This window comes from Elephantulus edwardii, unplaced genomic scaffold (assembly GCF_000299155.1).
Source record: "Elephantulus edwardii isolate Elephantulus edwardi_28Jun2011 unplaced genomic scaffold, EleEdw1.0 scaffold00028, whole genome shotgun sequence".
NCBI classification, from domain to species: domain Eukaryota; kingdom Metazoa; phylum Chordata; class Mammalia; order Macroscelidea; family Macroscelididae; genus Elephantulus; species Elephantulus edwardii.
The window spans coordinates 3,061,738-3,079,977 of NW_006399778.1; the positions used below are offsets into that span (position 1 = coordinate 3,061,738).

The 18,240-nt window shown below is 40.4% G+C and overlaps 1 protein-coding gene across 4 annotated transcripts in view; it reads right to left on the reverse strand.

The window, feature by feature from the left end:
• DHDDS (dehydrodolichyl diphosphate synthase) overlaps positions 1–11,317 on the reverse strand; it is a 47,640-nt gene extending 36,323 nt beyond the window's left edge. For 3 of the 4 annotated variants that reach the window (XM_006883484.1, XM_006883486.1, XM_006883483.1), the window contains exons 1-3: positions 11,227–11,289; positions 9,911–10,027; positions 2,336–2,478 (exon numbers count right to left, since the gene is read on the reverse strand). In XM_006883484.1, the coding sequence (XP_006883546.1) occupies positions 2,336–2,478; positions 9,911–10,027; positions 11,227–11,289 (323 nt within the window). Of the gene's footprint in view, positions 1–2,335; positions 2,479–9,910; positions 10,028–11,226 lie in introns of all 4 variants that reach the window. The other variant, XM_006883485.1, reaches the window with a different exon arrangement.
• Positions 11,318–18,240: the final 6,923 nt, after the last annotated feature.

Sequence of the window (18,240 nt, forward strand, 5' to 3'; positions counted from 1 at the left end):
TAAGGGCAATAACCATTCCAGTCACGCTATCTTCATAGGCTTGTGTTAGTTATAACACAGTTTTATTCTTAGACACCAGGACAACTGAGATCTGTGGAAGAGAAAAAGGAAATCTGACCTCGCAACCCAGCTCTGCCACTAGTTTGCTATGTGATTACACACCAGCTCTTTCTCTTAAACCTTCTCTTCACCTGAGTTTAGTTTCCCACCTGATATGACTAACTAGACTAGTGGTTTTCAAGTGAATATTTGGCCTAAAGAACTCTTTCTTCAAATAATCTTAGGCAAAATACCGGTATGTAAAATAGATCAATGAAAAGCAGCACCCAATACTCCCAGTCCCTCTTTTCTTTTCACTCCTATCCCTTAGAACTCTGAGGTTCCGGGACACACTGGAAAAAACCACCTGCAGCGTTCTTTCAGGACTTCAAGATAGCATAAAACAATTTTCCCTTGTTGTTGTTGTTATGTGCCATTGATTTGCCTGCAAATCATAGCAACCCTGTGTACAATAGCTCCGAACCTTGCTCTATCCTGAGCCAACTTTACTGTCTCTGACACACCTACCCCTCCATTACCCCAGTCACTAAAATGATCCATCTCATCAAGGGTCTTCCTCTCCTGTGCTGTCCCTCCACCCTTCCAAGCATGATGTTCCTCTTGAAGGGCTGGTCCCTCCTTGCAACACGCCCAAAATATGTCAGATGGAGCTTCAGAATCCTTGCCTCCAAGGAGCAGGCTGGTTTCACCCACTGTAGGACGAACCTGTTGTCCTCCTAGCAGTCCATCTTAATGACACTTATTCAATCTTGCATTTTGACCTTTGAGAAACCATTAAATTGTTCTAGTCTTTGAGTACAGTGTAATAGGCAAGGACTTGGGTTCTAGAGTTAGACACTAGGACACTTGACTTAATTTCTCTGGTTTTACTTTCTGCCTACTAAAAGTGAGCTAATAATTTCCTTCTCATACTATGTTTGTTTTGTTGTTACTTGGATGGCTCTCATACTATAGCATGCAGAAAATACATTTTAGGTGCAGGGCCTGGCAAAAAAGTAAGCACTTTTAAAAAGATTAAGAAAGTATATGGATATAGACATTTCATGTACAAAGGAATTTGTTCCTCACACTGTCAGTGTGAAGTAATGACCCTTAAGTGGGGGCACTCTGAGCCACACGTGCTTTGCCAAAGACCAAAAGTAATTTCTATCACCTAGGGTCTCACCATCCTACTCTGAACAGAGAGAAGCCTAGTTACCTGTCCTCTCCACGCTAACGGGTCAACATAAAACAGAAATGACATCTAAAAAAAACAAACAAACAAACAAACAAAAACAGAAATGAATGACAGAATTGTTTCCTGAGAAGCCATTTCAGGTCTAGCCCCAACAGAGCTAGCTCTAAGTTCTTTGTACACTTGTCTTCCTAGTCTTGGTACAGGCAGCAGCTGAGCAAACTGCAATGAAGATTTTACGCAGCAGACTCCGGCTAGTGAGGGCTCTGTACTTTAAAGCAAACAATTTCCCTCAAAGTTCCTCTGGTTTTGCTTCCTAAGCTGGCCTAGACTTAGCTACAGATAAGAATGGTGCTGAACTGCCCCATAAGGGCTTCTTATGCAGAATATTATCTTTCCCAAAAAATATGCAGGGTACAGTAATTTTTTAGGGATGTTGACTGCCCAACAGAGATGATCTTTCCAAGTTTTCCCTCACTCTGCTCCCTAGGCCACAATTTCTAGTCTAAGAATACAAATGTGAGCTAGTGACTTTCTGCCTTCAAGTATATTTTCACTTATAGAAACCTTATAGAATAGTAGAACTGTCCCTTAGAGAGAATTTGCAAGGCAGTAAATCTTTACAGACTCATATTTCTCCTGTGGAGTAGCTGATAGATTTGAACTGCCAGCCTTTAGGTTAGCAGCCAATGCCATCAACACTCCTGAAATTTACAGTACAGGAGGCCATTTAAAGGCTTTTGTTTATTATGGGCTTTTCAAAGCAGAGAATATTGGTTTGCAGATACGAAAGTAAATGTACAAAGAGGGCCTATCTAATGGATTTCAATCCCTGGTTGCAGTTTTGCTTGAGGCTGGTTCAATTTGGGTTTGTATTTTGTAAAATAATCTCAAGAACCCCAAATAAAGTTCTCTCTTAAAAAAAACCCAAAAAACAAAAATAAACTAGCATGTGTACCTGGTATTACCACTGAAGATGTCAGACAAAATATTAAAAGAACTTACATTGGTTATTAAAGAAGCCTTGGGTAAAGAGAGATATAAAGGGTAGGGAAAGCCTGAAGGCGTAAAGAACATGCTCTCCCTCTAGCAGTATCTTACTGTTCTTCCATCAAGCGGGTGAACTTCTGTCGGGCCAGATCCATTAGCCCGTCTACCTCACTCTTCGAGCGTTTGAAGTTCTCAATGCTGAATGCATAGACTGTCACCTCCAGGATGCCCAGGTTCAAACACCAGCGCAGAGTCTGAGGAGGGGAGAAGGCAAGGAGCTAGTGCATAAAGAAAGAAAATGTGGGAAGGGACACAAGAGACGTTCTAATCTTGACTCGGAGGTAGGAGACATATTTCTTCCTTCTTCAAACTGTGAAAACCTAGGATAAGATCTGTGCTTATGTCTGATAATGAACCAAATCAGTAGAAAATCACCAATTAAGAAATAGAATGTGAGGGAGCTCTGGTGGCCTAATGGCAAGAAGCTGTACTGCAATCCCAGAGGTGTGTGGTTCAAATCCACCAGATGTTCTGCTGGAGAAGGAGGGACAATCTCCTCCCGTACCAGTCAAATCTGATTTGACAGTACATACACAAAAAATAATAATAAAATTTAAAAAAAATTTACTTTAATGAATAGTACTATGCTAATATCACTGTTGTTCTTTCATTTTATTTTAAATGCTTAAATTATGATTCAAGGGAGTTTACAAAACAAGTTGACTTTCAGCCATGCGTATATATTTTAACAATTACAATGTAATTAAATTTTTCCTACTTCCTCCCTATAATTCTCATTCTCACTAAACCTTCTATCCTACCCCTTCTTGCTCTCAGGGCTTTATCTTGGGACAAATATTCTTTTGACTATATAGGGTTGGTTATTACAAGGTATGAGTATCTCCTGTTAGTGGTGCCCTTTTAGATCTGCCTATTGTTTGACTGAAATTTGAACCACTGTTGTCATTTGTGTACTGCTGAGTCAGAACAAACCCTATGGCAGGTTTTCAGAGGCAGTTAATCACACAGGAGGAGACTGCACATCTCTCTCCCATGAAACACCTGGTGGCCTTGAACCAGGTGCCTTCAGGACTGCAGCTTAGCTTCTTTCCACCAGGCCACTAGAGATTCCCCAATAGGGTGAATTTTATTCCAGGTTCAAAGAGTATCTAAGGGCCATAATCTTGGGAATTTCACCAGTCTGATCAGTAAGTCTGGTCTTTTGTATGTTTTTGTAATTGGTTCCAAACTTCGTAGTTTTCATAGTCTTTTACTGTGATCCCCTTTACAATGATCAACCGTGAGAACCAAGCATCATCTTGATGTCACTATAGTTTACAAAGAAAAAAAGCTCTCCAACAAAGACTAACTGTGGTTCTAGTCCCTGGCTAAGGGGCAGTAGATAGATCATTTAACTTCTGCAGACCTTAGTCTTTTCATCTGTAAAACAGCATCATAACCCATCCCTCTTGAGACAGCCAAAGATCAGTACAAAAAACAAGATATTATTACTCACAGTATAACTTCACTATTCTTGTAGCGTGAGAAACTGATAATTTGCAATAAAAACAAGTGACCAGCTGTGCAACGTTTAGCAGTCTGCAAAAGGTTAGACATCATGCCTCTTGGTGATAATGATTACATTTATTCCCAATTGATTATTCAATTAACCACAGGCATTATTTTTTCCCCTTTATTTTTTTTAATTTTATATTGGTTTACATACAAAGTTCATAAAGTTTGTATACATTGTTTTTCACACAAGATCTTTCCTCTTTCCTTTATTCATCCTTCCCTCCACCCATCAAATTGTGTGATCCTATGATTAACACACACACACACCCCCCATTGGATCCTCCTACTCATTCTATAATAATGCTCTTCACAGGCATTATTGTACAAATGATAAAACTAAGGCTCACAGAGCTGACAACACTTATCAGAAGTTTATAATTCTACTGAGTGATTCCATCATATGAAGTTCCAGCACAGGAAAGATTAAACGATAGCATCTGAAATCAAGTAATGGTTTCAATCAGTACCTGGAGTGAGAAGCAAGTGGGAAAGAGTTGACCGGGAAAGGGCACAACGAACATCATATGGAAATGTTCTATACCTTGATGGGGCAAGTATAAAATCTTCAAAACTTAGGAACTTTAAAATTTTACTGTATGAAATAATACCTCAACTTAAAAAGGAAAACCTCGTGCTTAAAATCAGCTCCTGTGAGGCTGCTCTAACTCACTCACGCTGAGATGGGAAGCCTAGAGGTAAAAGGTAGAGGGTAGAATGCAGTGAAGTGCAGAAGTGAAGAAACAAATCTGAAGATATGCCTTTCTAATATAATCCTATAACAAACATACAAACAAACCCATCACCAGTTTAGGAAAATTGCCAGTGAGAATCTGACACGTGAATAGGTACAAGCCCTACAGATGCTGTAGGACAGTCATTTCAGATGACACAGCTGGGTCAGAATCTACGGTTGATCTTAGCCAAAAATAGCTGCCAATCATAATGGTTTCAGGTTTGGGGCACATCTTTTATGCTATGCCTGTACCACTCCCTTTATTTAATACTTAAATAATCTTCTAAAGTAGAGATTATCATTAATCTCATTTCATAGATGAAGAAATGGAGTCAGAGGGAAGTAAGGTAATTTGCTGCAAGTTCAAAAAGTGGCAGAGGAGTTCCTAAGCAGTAGACAAAACTATCCCTCATTCACTTCCTAAACAGAGGCTGGAATGAGCAAACCTGGAAGAAGGTGTGAGATACACTCATAGAGCCACCAGTCCTCCAGCATCAAACCAGATTCTTGTGCCAGGAAGCTAGGATTAATGGACTATATAAATGATATTTTCATTGTTATAAATACAGTTTAAGAAAGATTGACAAATTCCATTCTTATTGTTAAATTTTAATTTGTTGTTGTTATGTGCCGTCAAATCAGATCTGATTAAACTGGATCTGACTGGCACAGGAAAGGATTGCCTCCCTTCTCCAGTGAAACATCTGTTGTATTCAAACCAAATGCCTTCAGGATTGCAGCACAGCTTCTTACCACTAGGACACCAGAGCTCCCTTTCTTATTGTTAAATTTAATGTGTGCTAATTCATAATAAATATGCATTAAAGCCATAGAACACACAGGGCCTTTGTTTAGGGTAACCAATGTCCCAGTTTGCCTAACATTTTAATGCTGAGAAATTTGATTCCTGAGAAATCTCAGCTTAAACAAACCAAGATGGGAAGACACTGGGTATGTATTCCCAAAATCTCAATTCTAAGAATTCTAAAGCAGTACTACTACCTTAAAGAAATCAGAGCCATGACTTAGATGTACGTAGATCCATGTTTATTGCTACATTATTCACAACAGCAAAGAGAAAGAAACAACCCAAGTCCCCATAAACAAATGAATGGATAGAAAATCTATGGTACATTCACACAATGGAATATTATGCAGGAGTGAAAAATAATGACCTTATAAAACATTACACAATATGGGGAAGCCTGGAGAACATTGTGCTGAGTGAAATATCTCAGTCACAAAAGGACAAAAACTGCATAACACTGCTGTTATAAAACAGGATTGACATGGGAAAGCTTGGAGAGAGAATGGGAAAAGAGTGGGTAAATAATGAACACTGCATTAGAAAAGATGAGAGGAAGAACTGACTGAAAGGAATATATGATTAGGCATTATGTGTATGACAACAATCTGGAACAAGGGGTGCACTGCAGGATGGGCTAAGGAGGGCGAAAGGAAGGGGAGGAGAAAGCGTGCAACAGTGGAAAACAATAAATACCAAAAAAGATAAAAATTAAAATAAAACAGTACTACTTACAATATCTACCTGTAATGTCCAATAAAAATGGACCAGCTAAACAAATTATATCAGATTCATGTGATGAAATGGTCTAGTTATTAAAACACATAATTAACCCCAATAACAACTGCAAAGTTCAACAGGGGAGCAAACAACAAATGCTGGTGAGGTTGTAGAAAGATTAGAACTGCTAATCACTGCTGGCAGAAATGTAAAATGGCAAAACCAATATGCAAGGTGGTCTAGCAGTTTCTCAAAAATGTAAGAAATAGAAATAGCATTTGACCCAGCAATTCCATTATTGTGAATATATACAGAAGAAACCAGAGCTATGACTCAAACAGATGTATGCACACCATGTTTATTTGCTGTATTATTCACAATAGCAAAGAGACAGAAGCAACCCAAGTGCCCATAAACAAATGAATGGATAGAAAAATTATGGTAGGGGAGCTCTGGTGGCCTAGTGGCAAGGAGCTGCAACTACAATCCCAGAGGCGCACGGTTCGAATCCACCAGATGCTCTGACGGGGAAGGAGGGACAATCTCCTCCTGTACCAGTCAGATCTGATTTGACGGTACACTCACACAAAAAATAATAAAATAAAAATTTAAAAAAATTTAGAGAAAAAAAAAAGAAAAATTATGGTACATTCACACAATGGAATATTATGCAGCACTGAAAAACAGTGAACTTGTAACACATTACACAACATGGGGGAGCCTGGAGGACATTATGCTGAGTGAAATATCTCAGTTACAAAAGGACAAATAATGCATAAACTGTTGTTATAAAACAGGACTGACATGTGGGTGTGGGGAAAGAATAGGAAAAGAGTAGACAGATAATGAGCACTGCATTGGAACAGAGGAGGCAAAGAAGTATTTAAAAGGAAAGTATGATTAGGCATTATATGAATGACAACAATCTAAATAAGAGGTGCCTTGCAAAGTGGACTAGGGAGGGGAAAGAGAGGGAAAGGGAGGAAAATGTGCAACAATGAATGAATTAAAAAAACAAAAACAAACCCTGAACAAAGAGTAAGAAGGAAAAGGAGGGAAGAAAATGCACAATAATGAACAAATGAAGCCCCAACTTCTCTGTACACTTTCATTAAAATCACAATAAAAATTAAAAAGAAAAAACCCACAAACAATATTTAAGGCATCTACAACCACTGTCCATATGTGTAACAAAACCTGACCAGAGAGATTTTAGTGTGTATCTGGAGGGGTAAGTGCTTGACTTCTCTGATCTCAATTTCTCTCTCTTTGGCCAAGGGTCATATTTGCTTTATGAAGTTGTGAGAACTGAGAACATACATGAGGCACAATAGATGGCAGCACTCACTCTGTACATAGTTTTTTAATATACACACTCATAAAAAAACAAACAACACATAATTAAGGTTTTAAGTCAATCTAGAAAAATACTTGTCAAAATGAAAAGTCAAAATAAAGTTTTAAAAATTATAATGTAATTTTATAAATGTTAATTCATGTAAAACATACTACCAGGACTATGATGAGGCATAAGAAAAAAGTAAAAGCTTTAATTGGTGAGAAAAGATGCCAGTTTTATGCTTATTTCATTTCTATTACTTTGTCATGATTGACTGGGCAATTAATATTTTTGATAATGTTAATATTAATATGCCATCAATTGAGACCTTGTTTTTTACCAATTCTTTCAGAGCAGCCTGAATTTCTTTCTTCATCACCATAGGCTCTTGCTCATAAGCTGTTTCATGAAATTGTTCTGTAAGCCAGGGATGTGTCCTAGCTCCATACCTTTTCAATTTATATGCAGAATAGGTCATTCAGGAGGCTGGGCTTTATGAGGAGAAATGTGGCATCAAGATTGAGGAAGACTCATCAAAAATCTGAGGCAGATGACACAACCCTCCTTGCTGAAACTGAGGAGGACCTGAAGCACTTGCTGCAGAAGGTCAAGGACTGCAGCCTTAAATATGGATTGAAGTTCAACATCAAGAAAACAAAGATTCTCACCACTGGGCTGATTGGCAGCATCATGATAGATGATGAAGAGATTGTTAACAACTTCAGTTAGCTTGGCTCCACAATCAACACTCTTGGTATCAGCAGCCAGGAAATCAAAAGAGGAACTGCACTGGGAAATCTACAGTCAGAGATCTCACCAAAGTACTGAAGGGCAACGATGTCAGTCTGGAGACTAAGGTGCACCTAATCCAGGCCATGATCTTTGCAATTATTTGCTATGTGCCAGAAAACTGGACAATGACTAGGAATGATAAAAGGAGAATTAATGCCTTTGAGCTGTGATGCTGTAGATGAGTACTGAGTTCACTATGGTCTTCTAGGAGAACAAACAGGTTTGTCCTAAAGAAGGTAAAAACAGGCTGCTCCCTGGAGTCAAGGATTCTGAAACTTCACCTGACATACTTCAAACATGTCACAAGGAGGGACCAGTCCTTGGAGAGGGATGTCATGCTTGGAGGGTGGACGGATAGCACAAGAGAGGAAAACCCTCGAGGAGACAGGTTGATTCAGTGACTGGCGTAAAGGGGGTCAGTGTGTCAGAGACAATAAGATTAACAAAGGATAGATAGGGTACAGGGTTGTTGAACATAGGGTCGCTACCAGTCACCAGGGACTCAATGGCACATAAAGACAACAAAAACATTAATATTGGACTTAGAGCAATCAAGTGACAAAAACAATAGCTGTAAAAACACAACCATAACCTACAACCAGAAGAGAATAAAATAGATGAATGGGAACTTCTATGTACATCAAAAAACTTCTCCAAGAGGGTAAGAAGGAAACTTTCAGATTGGGAAAAATATTTTGCAATGACATATCTGATAAGGGACTCATATCTAAAATTTATAGAATACTCCAGCACCTCAACAAGATAAAAGTAAACAACCCAGTCCTAAAATGGGCACAGGATATGAATAGACACTTCACCAAAAAAAGACAATCAGATATCAAACATAGGAAGAAATGTTCAAAATCCCTCGTTATCAGAGAGGCACAAATAAAAACAACTACAGGATATTACCTTACCGCAGTAACAAGAGCTAAGTTCAACATGGCAGCAAACAAATGCTGGTGAGGTTGTAGAGAGATTACAACTCTTATTCACTGCTGGTGGAAACGTACAATGGTACAGCCACTATGGAAAGAAAGCACTGTGGCACTTTCTCAAAAAGTTGGAAATATTAAGGTGGGGGGGGGGAGTGAAGTATTTGACTCCACAATTCCACTACTGGAAATATACCCTAAAGAAACCAGAGGCACGACTCAAACAAATGTATGCACATTTATTGCTGCATTATTCAAAACAGCAAAGAGATGGTAGCAACCCAAGTATCTATCAGCAAATGAATGGGTAGAAAAAGTATGGTACAGTCACACAATGGAATATTACACAACATTTAAAAACAATGAACTTTTAAAACATTACACAAAATATGGGAGCCTAGAGGACATTATGCTGAGTGAAGTATCTTAGTCACAAATAATGCATAACACTGCTGTTATAAAATAACATGGAGGGGCTGGGGAGGGAAAAGGAAAACAGTGGATAGATAATGAACACTGCATTATATCAAAGGAGGGGAAGAATTGTCCAAAAGGAATGTATGATTAGGCATTAGATATATGACAACAATCTGGAATAAGGGTTGCATTGCAGGAGGGCTGGGGGAGGGAAAAAGAAGGGGAGGGAAGATATGTAACAATAGGAAAAAAATTAAAATATTTTTAATGTTAAAAAATAAACAAACAAAAACAACCACAGCAAACTCATGGGCTGGTTTTTTTACCTATAATCCAATTCTCCACTTTCAGATCTACCACACACACTCACCTCAGCCAGCTTGTTGAAGCCCTGTGAATGTCCCTCTTGTCGCTCTACCTGGCACTTCTTGGCATAGCGACGGTTCCCATCCATTATAAATGCAATGTGTTTGGGCATTGGGCCTGCCTGTGAGGTAAGAAGACAAATGACAAAAATATCACCTACTTTTCAGGGCTAAAAAGAGACACTATTCTTCAAGCTGGAAGTCGGCTTGAAGGATGTAATTTGTAGCAAGTTGTGCCCCGAACCCAAAGGTTAAGTGTCTCCAGAAATTCAAATCCATTAACAGATCCAGGAAAGAAAGATGGGCAGTTTCTTGTGATTGTAATTCACAGTCTCTAAAACACTATAAGTCAGAATCAACTAGATGACAGTGAGTTTGAGTTTTCTGCTTGATTCCCCAAGAAGCAAGAAGATAAGACTTGAGACATTTGTGAAAACTCTGAGGAAGATAATCAGTATTTTATGTTTTTCAGCTCAAGAAATGGCTACTGTTGTTGGGTACTGTTAAGTCAGCTCAAAAGATTATCAAGAATTTTTTGTTTACCTATATACTATGTTGTTGTTAGGTGCTGGTGCATACCACCCATAGTGACCCTATGAACAACCTGCACCATCCTCACCATCTCGGACATCCTAAAGCCCATTGGTGCTGTCACTGTGTCAGTCCACCTGGTTGACAGTCTTGCCACGCATGATGTCCCTCTCCAAGGAATAACCTCTCCTAGCAACATTTAGAGCTGGTGGTGGTTTGAGTCCACCCAGCAACACACAGGAGAAAGCCTCCCATAAGAATTTAGAAGCTCAGAAAGGCAATGGAAGGTAGTCATGAGTCAGATCTCATTACAATAATGTGTTTGTTTATTTAGATTTATAAGGAAGGCTTAACGGTCTGCTGCTCAACAAGGGGAGAACCATCATCAGGAGGCCCTAGGCTTCCTGCTCTGAAAATGTCCATTAAGATAATAATCTTCTAGAAAATAAGCCTGAAAGCTACTTTGCAAATTTAAGACTTTATAATTACCTTGCTAAACTGCTCTAAAGACACAGTCTGCAGATGGTGGTACTGAGTCAAAAATGGTGCCTCTCTAGCTGTTGGAATCCACCAGTTGTTCAATGAGAGAAAGATGGGCAGTCTTATCTCACATAAAGTGTGAAATCCCACTGGCGGGTCAGCTGTAAATCAGTTCCAACTCCAGAGCAATGAGATACGAGAGCTGCTAAACGGCATTCAATGTTATGGACTGTTCAACTTCAACAATAGATCATGAACCAAAACTACTCACTAACCACGAGGCTAGGTGGTCCCTTGGGCCACTGCTCACCTTTAAGATGTTGGCACAGAACCGCTCCCAAAGTGAGAACTCTCCTTCCTTGATCCATGACATCTTGCACTGTAAGATCTTTACAGAACAAGACAACCTTGAATTAAAAAAAAAAAAGGAGTAAGTCACTAAAGCTTATTCTCTAAGCAGCTACTTCCTTGCAATTTCAAAAGATTCATTCAGAGATTCGGCTAAGATGTATGGAACAACTAGCATTAGACTTCAAAGCATTGCTTTAAGTCCAAACACCCTACTTTAAATCTCTCACCACCCAGCGTTGTGGAAGTCAGTGGAATCTTTAGGTCAGAAGGCTTGACGTAGTTCTCTGACTTACAAACATCTAAGTTTGCTTCTTTCCTTCACAGTCTACTTTTTATATCCTGATCACTCCCTGTCTCATCCATCTTTCTCCCCCTTCAAGTCGTTCCTCGCTCTGGATTTCCAGTTAACTAGCCCCTTCAGTTGTCGCACCCTGTTAACCTTCTACCTCAGCGTTCTCTACTATAATCTACTCCCAAATCTGTCTCTTCCACTGTGCCTGTTATTTCTCTCATAGCTGCGTCCCCACTCAGTCACCTCGCTGCTCGATCACCCCTGCAACTCGGCACCTAAGCAGCTCCCTTCCGAGCCAGCCAACAGCTCCGGCCTGCCTACGCTTCCTCACGGCTTAACACTCAGTTACTACGTCATCATTAGGCGCAGAGACACGTCCCTACAAAAGCAGATTCCCGGTTCTAGTTGTGCGCATGCGCGCCGGGGAGTGTGTGCGTGTATTTAAGTATCGGTGATTAGCACACTTAGGGAGCAGAGATATTTGTGAGAAATCGTAATACTGTGCGAGAGACAGTGCCGGTTTGCAAGAGCCTAGGTCACGTGCTTAGAGCAAGGCTGGCGAAGAGCGGAGTGGGCAGTGAACTAACTAGTTAGGCTGCAGGCCGAGTTAAAGCCACTGCCATAGAGTCAGTATTGCCTCGTGGCGACCCGCATCGGGTCCTGGGGAGCGAGAGTTAGAAACTTCTCCATCCAAGACCAGGTGGATTCTATCTGCCAACCTTACATTGTTGTTATGTAACTTCGAGTCGGAACTGTCCTTCGGTTGGGTTTTCAGAAGCCGTTAAATCTTTTTTCCTCCGAGCACCTGGTCGATTTGAACCGGTGCATTTGGCTTGGCGGAGCAATCCTTTACTATTGGTCCACCAGAGCTCATCAGGTTTGTGTTGTTAATGTGCCATCGAGTGTCCACCACAATTCATAACGACCCTATGAACAGCTCTGAACCTTGCCCTATCTTGAGCCAATCCTACCATCTCTGACACATCTCCCCCCTCCCCCCCCAGTTACTGTGTCAATCCATCTCATCTGAGTCTTCTCTCCTGTGCTGACCTTCCGTCCTTCCAAGTATGATGTTCTCCAAGGACTGACCCCTCCTGGTAACATGCTCAAACTGCTTAAAAATCCTTGCCTCAAAGGAGCAACCTGGTTTCACCCTCTCCAGGACAGACTTGCTTATTTTCTTGGCAGTCAGTGGTATATTCTGTACTCTTCTTCAATACCACGACTGAAAGGCATTTATTCTTCTACCATCCTTAGACACTATCCAGCTCTCAGATTCATAGCAAGTAATTGAGAAGACCATGGCTTAAACCAGACAAACCTTAGTCTTTAGATTGATATCATTGCTCTTTAGCATCTGGAGAGGCCCCTGACAGTAGACTTTCCCAAAGCAACTCATCTTTTGATTTCCTGACTGCTGGTTCCAAAAGTGTTGATTGTGGACCTAAACAAGATGAAATTGTCAGCAACCTCAACCTCTTATCTATATAATGTTGCCAATTGGCCCAGTGGTGAAAATCTTTATTTTCTAGATGTTGAGATGCAATCCATATTGAAAACTGCAATCCTTGACCTTCTGAAGCAAATGCTTCAAGTCTTTCCTAGTTTCGGTGAGCAAGGTTGTGTTGATTGCATAATACAAGTCGTTGATGAGCCTTCTTCCAATTCTGATGCCACATTCTTCTTCAAAGAGTTCAGTCTCTTGAATTATCTGTTTCACATATAGACTGAAAGTTATTTAAGCTCTGGTTTATAGGCTGTAAGTATTAGAGGCAGGGGGAGCTCTGGTGGCCTAGTGGCAAGACGCTGCACTGCAATCCCAGAGGTGCGCGGTTCAAATCCACCAGATGCTCTGCTGGAAAAGGAGGGGGCGATCTCCTCCTATACCAGTCAGATCTGATTTGACGGTACACATAAAAGTAATACAATAAAAAAAAAAAATTTTTAGAGGAAGGAAATTGCCCATCTTTCTCCTGTAAAGATGCTGGTAGATTCTAACTTGTGGCCTATAGAACAACAGCTCAACAAGCTACTGACACTAGAGTCACTTAGTGAGGATTTTGTTCCTTAGAGAGGATGGACTATGTGGTTAAGAATCATTACCAACTTACTGCTGACCCTTTGGTGAGTCTTCTGAGGCTGTAAATCACATGGGAAGAGATTGCCCATCTTTTTCCATGGAGCATCTGGTGGATTTGAACTGCCTGCCTTTGGCTGGACACTAAACTCTTTACTCATTTTTGTTAATTGCCATTGAGTTGAGTATAATTTACAGTGTCCATATAAACAATAGATCTGACCCCTATCCTATTTCATGCCATCTGTACAATCTCTTGACACACTCAAGTCCATTGGTGTAGTCACTGTATCAACCCGTCTGGTTGGGGAGAGTCTTCCTGTCTTTCACCACCCCTATACCTTCTGAAGCATGATATCTCTCTCAAAGGAGTAACCTCGCCTATCAACATGCCCAAGTATGTAAGATGAAGTTTCATCAATTGTCTTTGCATCCAAGGAGCACTCTGGCTGAAACTTCTCCAAGACGTATGTTTGTTCTTTTGGCAGTCCATGAGATATTTAGTACTCTTCTCCAGTGCCACAGTTGAAAAGCATCAGTTCTTTTTCTGTCCTCCTTATTCCTTGTCTAGCTCTTAATGAATAGCAATTGAATGAAAAAACAATGGTCTGAATCAGGTGTGCCTTAGTCCTCAAACTAACATCATTACTCCTCAATAATTTGGAGAGAACCTGACTATAGATCCCCCCCATCCAATATTTTATCTAATCTCCTGACTGCTAGTACCAAATGTATTGATTGTGGATCCAAGTAAGATGAAGTTGTTGACAGTTTCAATCTTTTTTGCATCTATCATTATGTGTCTACTGGGGAGGGTTGTTTTTTTTCCCCCTTGACATTAATATGCAATCCATATTGAAGGCTGCAGTGTTTAACCTTCTGCGGCAAGTGCTTCAAGTCTTCTGACTTTCAGCAAGTAAGGTTGTATCATCTGTATAACAAAGGTTATTGTTGAGTCTCCCTCCAATCCTCACGCCACATTTTTCTTCATAGAGTCCAGCTTCTCGAATAATTTGCTCAGCATAGAGACTGAATAGGTATGGAGAAAGAACACAGCTCTGATGCACACCTTTCCTAATTTTAAAACATGAAGTGTTCCCTTGCTCTCCCCTTGTTCGCACAATAGCCTCTTGGTCACATGAGCACAATTAAGTGTTCAGGAATTCCCATTCTTCTCATTCTTCTCATTCTTTACCCAGTAGGCTACTAGAACTCAGCTCTAGAGATGAGTAACTTACTCACCTACGAGTCATCTTAAATGTTTCCATTCTTAGCGCTTTTCATTCTATGGAGCAGCTGGTGGATTCAAACCATGTGCCTTTGGGTTGGAACACATCTCCTTGCCTACTAGGCCATGAGAACTCCCTTTAAGGAGTGGTTTAGTACCAACGGGCTTGAAACCAGCTCATAGCTGACGCTGACCTTCTAGCAGGTTTTCAAGGGCAGTAAATCACACAGAAAGAGTTTGGCTATCTTTCTCCTGCAGAGACTCTAGTGTGTTTGAACCATTTGCCTGTGGGTGGCAGTGAAGTGCCTTATTACTATGCCACCAGAACTCCCTTTAGGGAGGTTGTTTGTTGTTGCTAGGTTCCATGGAGTCAAGGACAATTCATAGTACCCCTATAAATAACAGATGTGAACCCTGTTCTATCCTGTGCCATCCTCATTATATCTGACACAATTGAACCCATTGCTGTAGTCACTGTGTCAGTCCATCTCATAGAGGGTCTTTCTCTCTTTCATTGACCTTCCACCTTTCCAAACATGATGTCCCTCTTCAAGAAATAGCCTCTCCTAGCAACATGCCCAAAGTATGTGAGACAAAACTTTGTCATCCTTGCTTCCTACACTTTCCCCAAGACATCTCTGTTTGTTCTTTTGGCAGTCCATGGTATATTCAGCACTATTCTCTAAGACTACAATTGAAAGGCATCAGTTCTTCTGTTATCCTTATTCATTTTCCAGCTATCAGATTAGATGCACAGCAAGTGATTGAAAAGCCTATGGCCTGAATCAGGCATACCTTAGTCTTCAAACTGAGAGCATGGATTCCTCCTTCAGAAGTAGAAGTTTCTATAAAAGAAAAGATGTAACTATAGGACTACTGAGAAAGTTGGAAAAATTGGGTGTCTTTTAGATATCTAATATGGGAAGCCAAATTTTATACCAAATATTATATGAAAATCCTTGTTCAGGAATTGAAGGAATTGCAGACTTATAAGTTAGGATTTCTCTTGTGGCAGATCCCAGAAAAGAACCTGTTTGTTCCCTGCAGACAGCAGACAGCTAGGGGCCGGCCCCCTACAGAGTGTTACTTCCTGGGAAATACTTCCTGAGCTAGAGCATTAGGCTGACAATAGAGAAAAATAGAGCCTTCATTTACAAGGAATTCCTTTTGTTATTTGCTTCCCCAGATTATCAATAAATACACAGAGAAACATGACTTGGGGTCTTCAGTTGAGAACTGCTGGCCCCCTGTTTTATGCTCTCTGCTCTATCTCATTCCTGGCTGTTTGTCTCATTATTAATAATTGTATAATTATTCCATTCTTTGGGACCCTCGGTCTGCAACAATCTAGCATGTTGTTGTTAGGTGCATCATGACCCAATCAACAATCTTGACCTTTCCTGAGCACCCTCATGATCTGACATACTTCTGTCTTAAAACACCACAATTTTACTGTTTTCAGTTCATGAATTTAATTACTTAGAATGCAGCTCTAAGGTCTACTCATTTTTATAACGAATTTAATATAAATAAATTTTGTGCTGATCTCAAGAACTCGTTTCAAGATTTGCAATTCCTACAACAATGAATGAATGGAAATCCAAAGCCTCTATACATTTTCACTGAAATTAATTACAAATTTAAATTTAAAAAAAGAATTAAGTTAGAGTAAGGATGGCAATGGAACCACCTTACCTCTGTAACTTGATTTGTGCCACTATTAGAACCTCTACTCAGAATATTATTGCTTTTCAGTTTTTGACTCATGCACTTTTAACTTGTTAGTTAAATTTGTATCTTCTAGGCTGCAACACTTCCATGATACATCTTCAAGGATATGAACATGTACGGCTAAGCACAATTGATAACAGTGCATCTAAATTCCAAAATCAATCTCCATAATAGTCTGTGTTTCCTACTGCCAAGGGGGCCCTTTAAAGTAGTGAGAGAAGACATTCACCCTGAAACCCACAGCGTCCCTTTTCAGCAGGAAGTAGCTAAGAGAATACGCCATCCTCTTTTCCTTATGAATCAGGGTGAAGTCTCTCTCAGGGAGGAGTGATAGGGAATGGCAAGGGACACACTGACAAAGGAGATTAATCGGAACTGGCTTTGACAAGCACTGTGGCAATTGGACTATTAAAACAGACATGGGGGGGGAAGAAGAACAAACTGGGGAGGAGGGTGGAGAAAACAGTGCAACAATGAATGAATGAAAACCCAAAATCTCTGTAAATGTTCATTAAAACTAATAAAATTTAATAATAAAAAAAAAAGATTTGCAATTCCTTGGACTCAACTGTAGAAAGTTTTAAAAAATCTGCTGTCAAGGACCTCTCCAGAGTACTGATGAGTAGGGATGTCACTCTATAGACTAAAGTGCACCTTATCTGAGCCACGGTTTTCACAAATACGTACTATGAATCAGAGAGCTGGACAATGACTAAAGATGAGAGAAGAAGGATCAATGCCCTTGAGTTGTGGTGCTGGAGAAGAGTTTTGAACATACCATGGACTGGTGAGAGAACAAACAGATCTGTCCTGGACAGAATGAAAACAAGCTGTGTTGGGGGCTACTAGCTCAACCTAGCTTGAAGCCATTTTGTAATTCTCCAAGGACATGTTTGGACATGTTGCCCTGGGAGGATAGGTTTCAGTTTACCCCACCCTGGGAGGATAGGTTTTGGGAAACACCCTGCTAAGTTTCTGTTAACCAGATAACTTTCAGATTACTAGAAATGACATGATGCTATTCTCCCCCATTGTGTACTTTCCTCCCCCCATTGTGCTCCTGTATATAAGGTGTGAGTGCTTTCAATAAAATTGAGACTTGATTGGAATTTCAACTTGTCTCCATGCTTCTGTGCCTCCTGTCTCCCCCCCACCCCATTATTGTTCTTCCCCTCCTAGGTTCACCGTTGAAGATCCCTGCGGGCCGGGGCATAATTGGCGCCCAATGTGGGGCCCAGGAACAGGGAAGGACGATGAACGCTGCCCGCTAGAAGTGACCGGCCGGTCCATCCATTGAGTCGCCATGAGTCTGGGACCACGAGTGAAGACTCGCACTGTTGCCAGCTGCAGGACTATTCATCCTGTGGGACAGGCACGTAGCTGCCGCCACGGGATTACCCGCCCTGTGAGACAGGCACGAGAGGAGGTAAGGGCAGCGAATTATGGGACAGAGATTAAGTGAACATGAGTTGTTCATAAAGGGTATCAAGAACTCCCTCAAGGCACGAGGTATAAGGGTAACTAAAAAAGATTTAAAGAAATTTTTCTTGTTTTTAGAAGATATTTGCCCATGGTTTCCACAAGAAGGAACTATTGATTCTAAGCAATAGCATAGGGTAGGGGATTGTTTAAATGACTATTACCA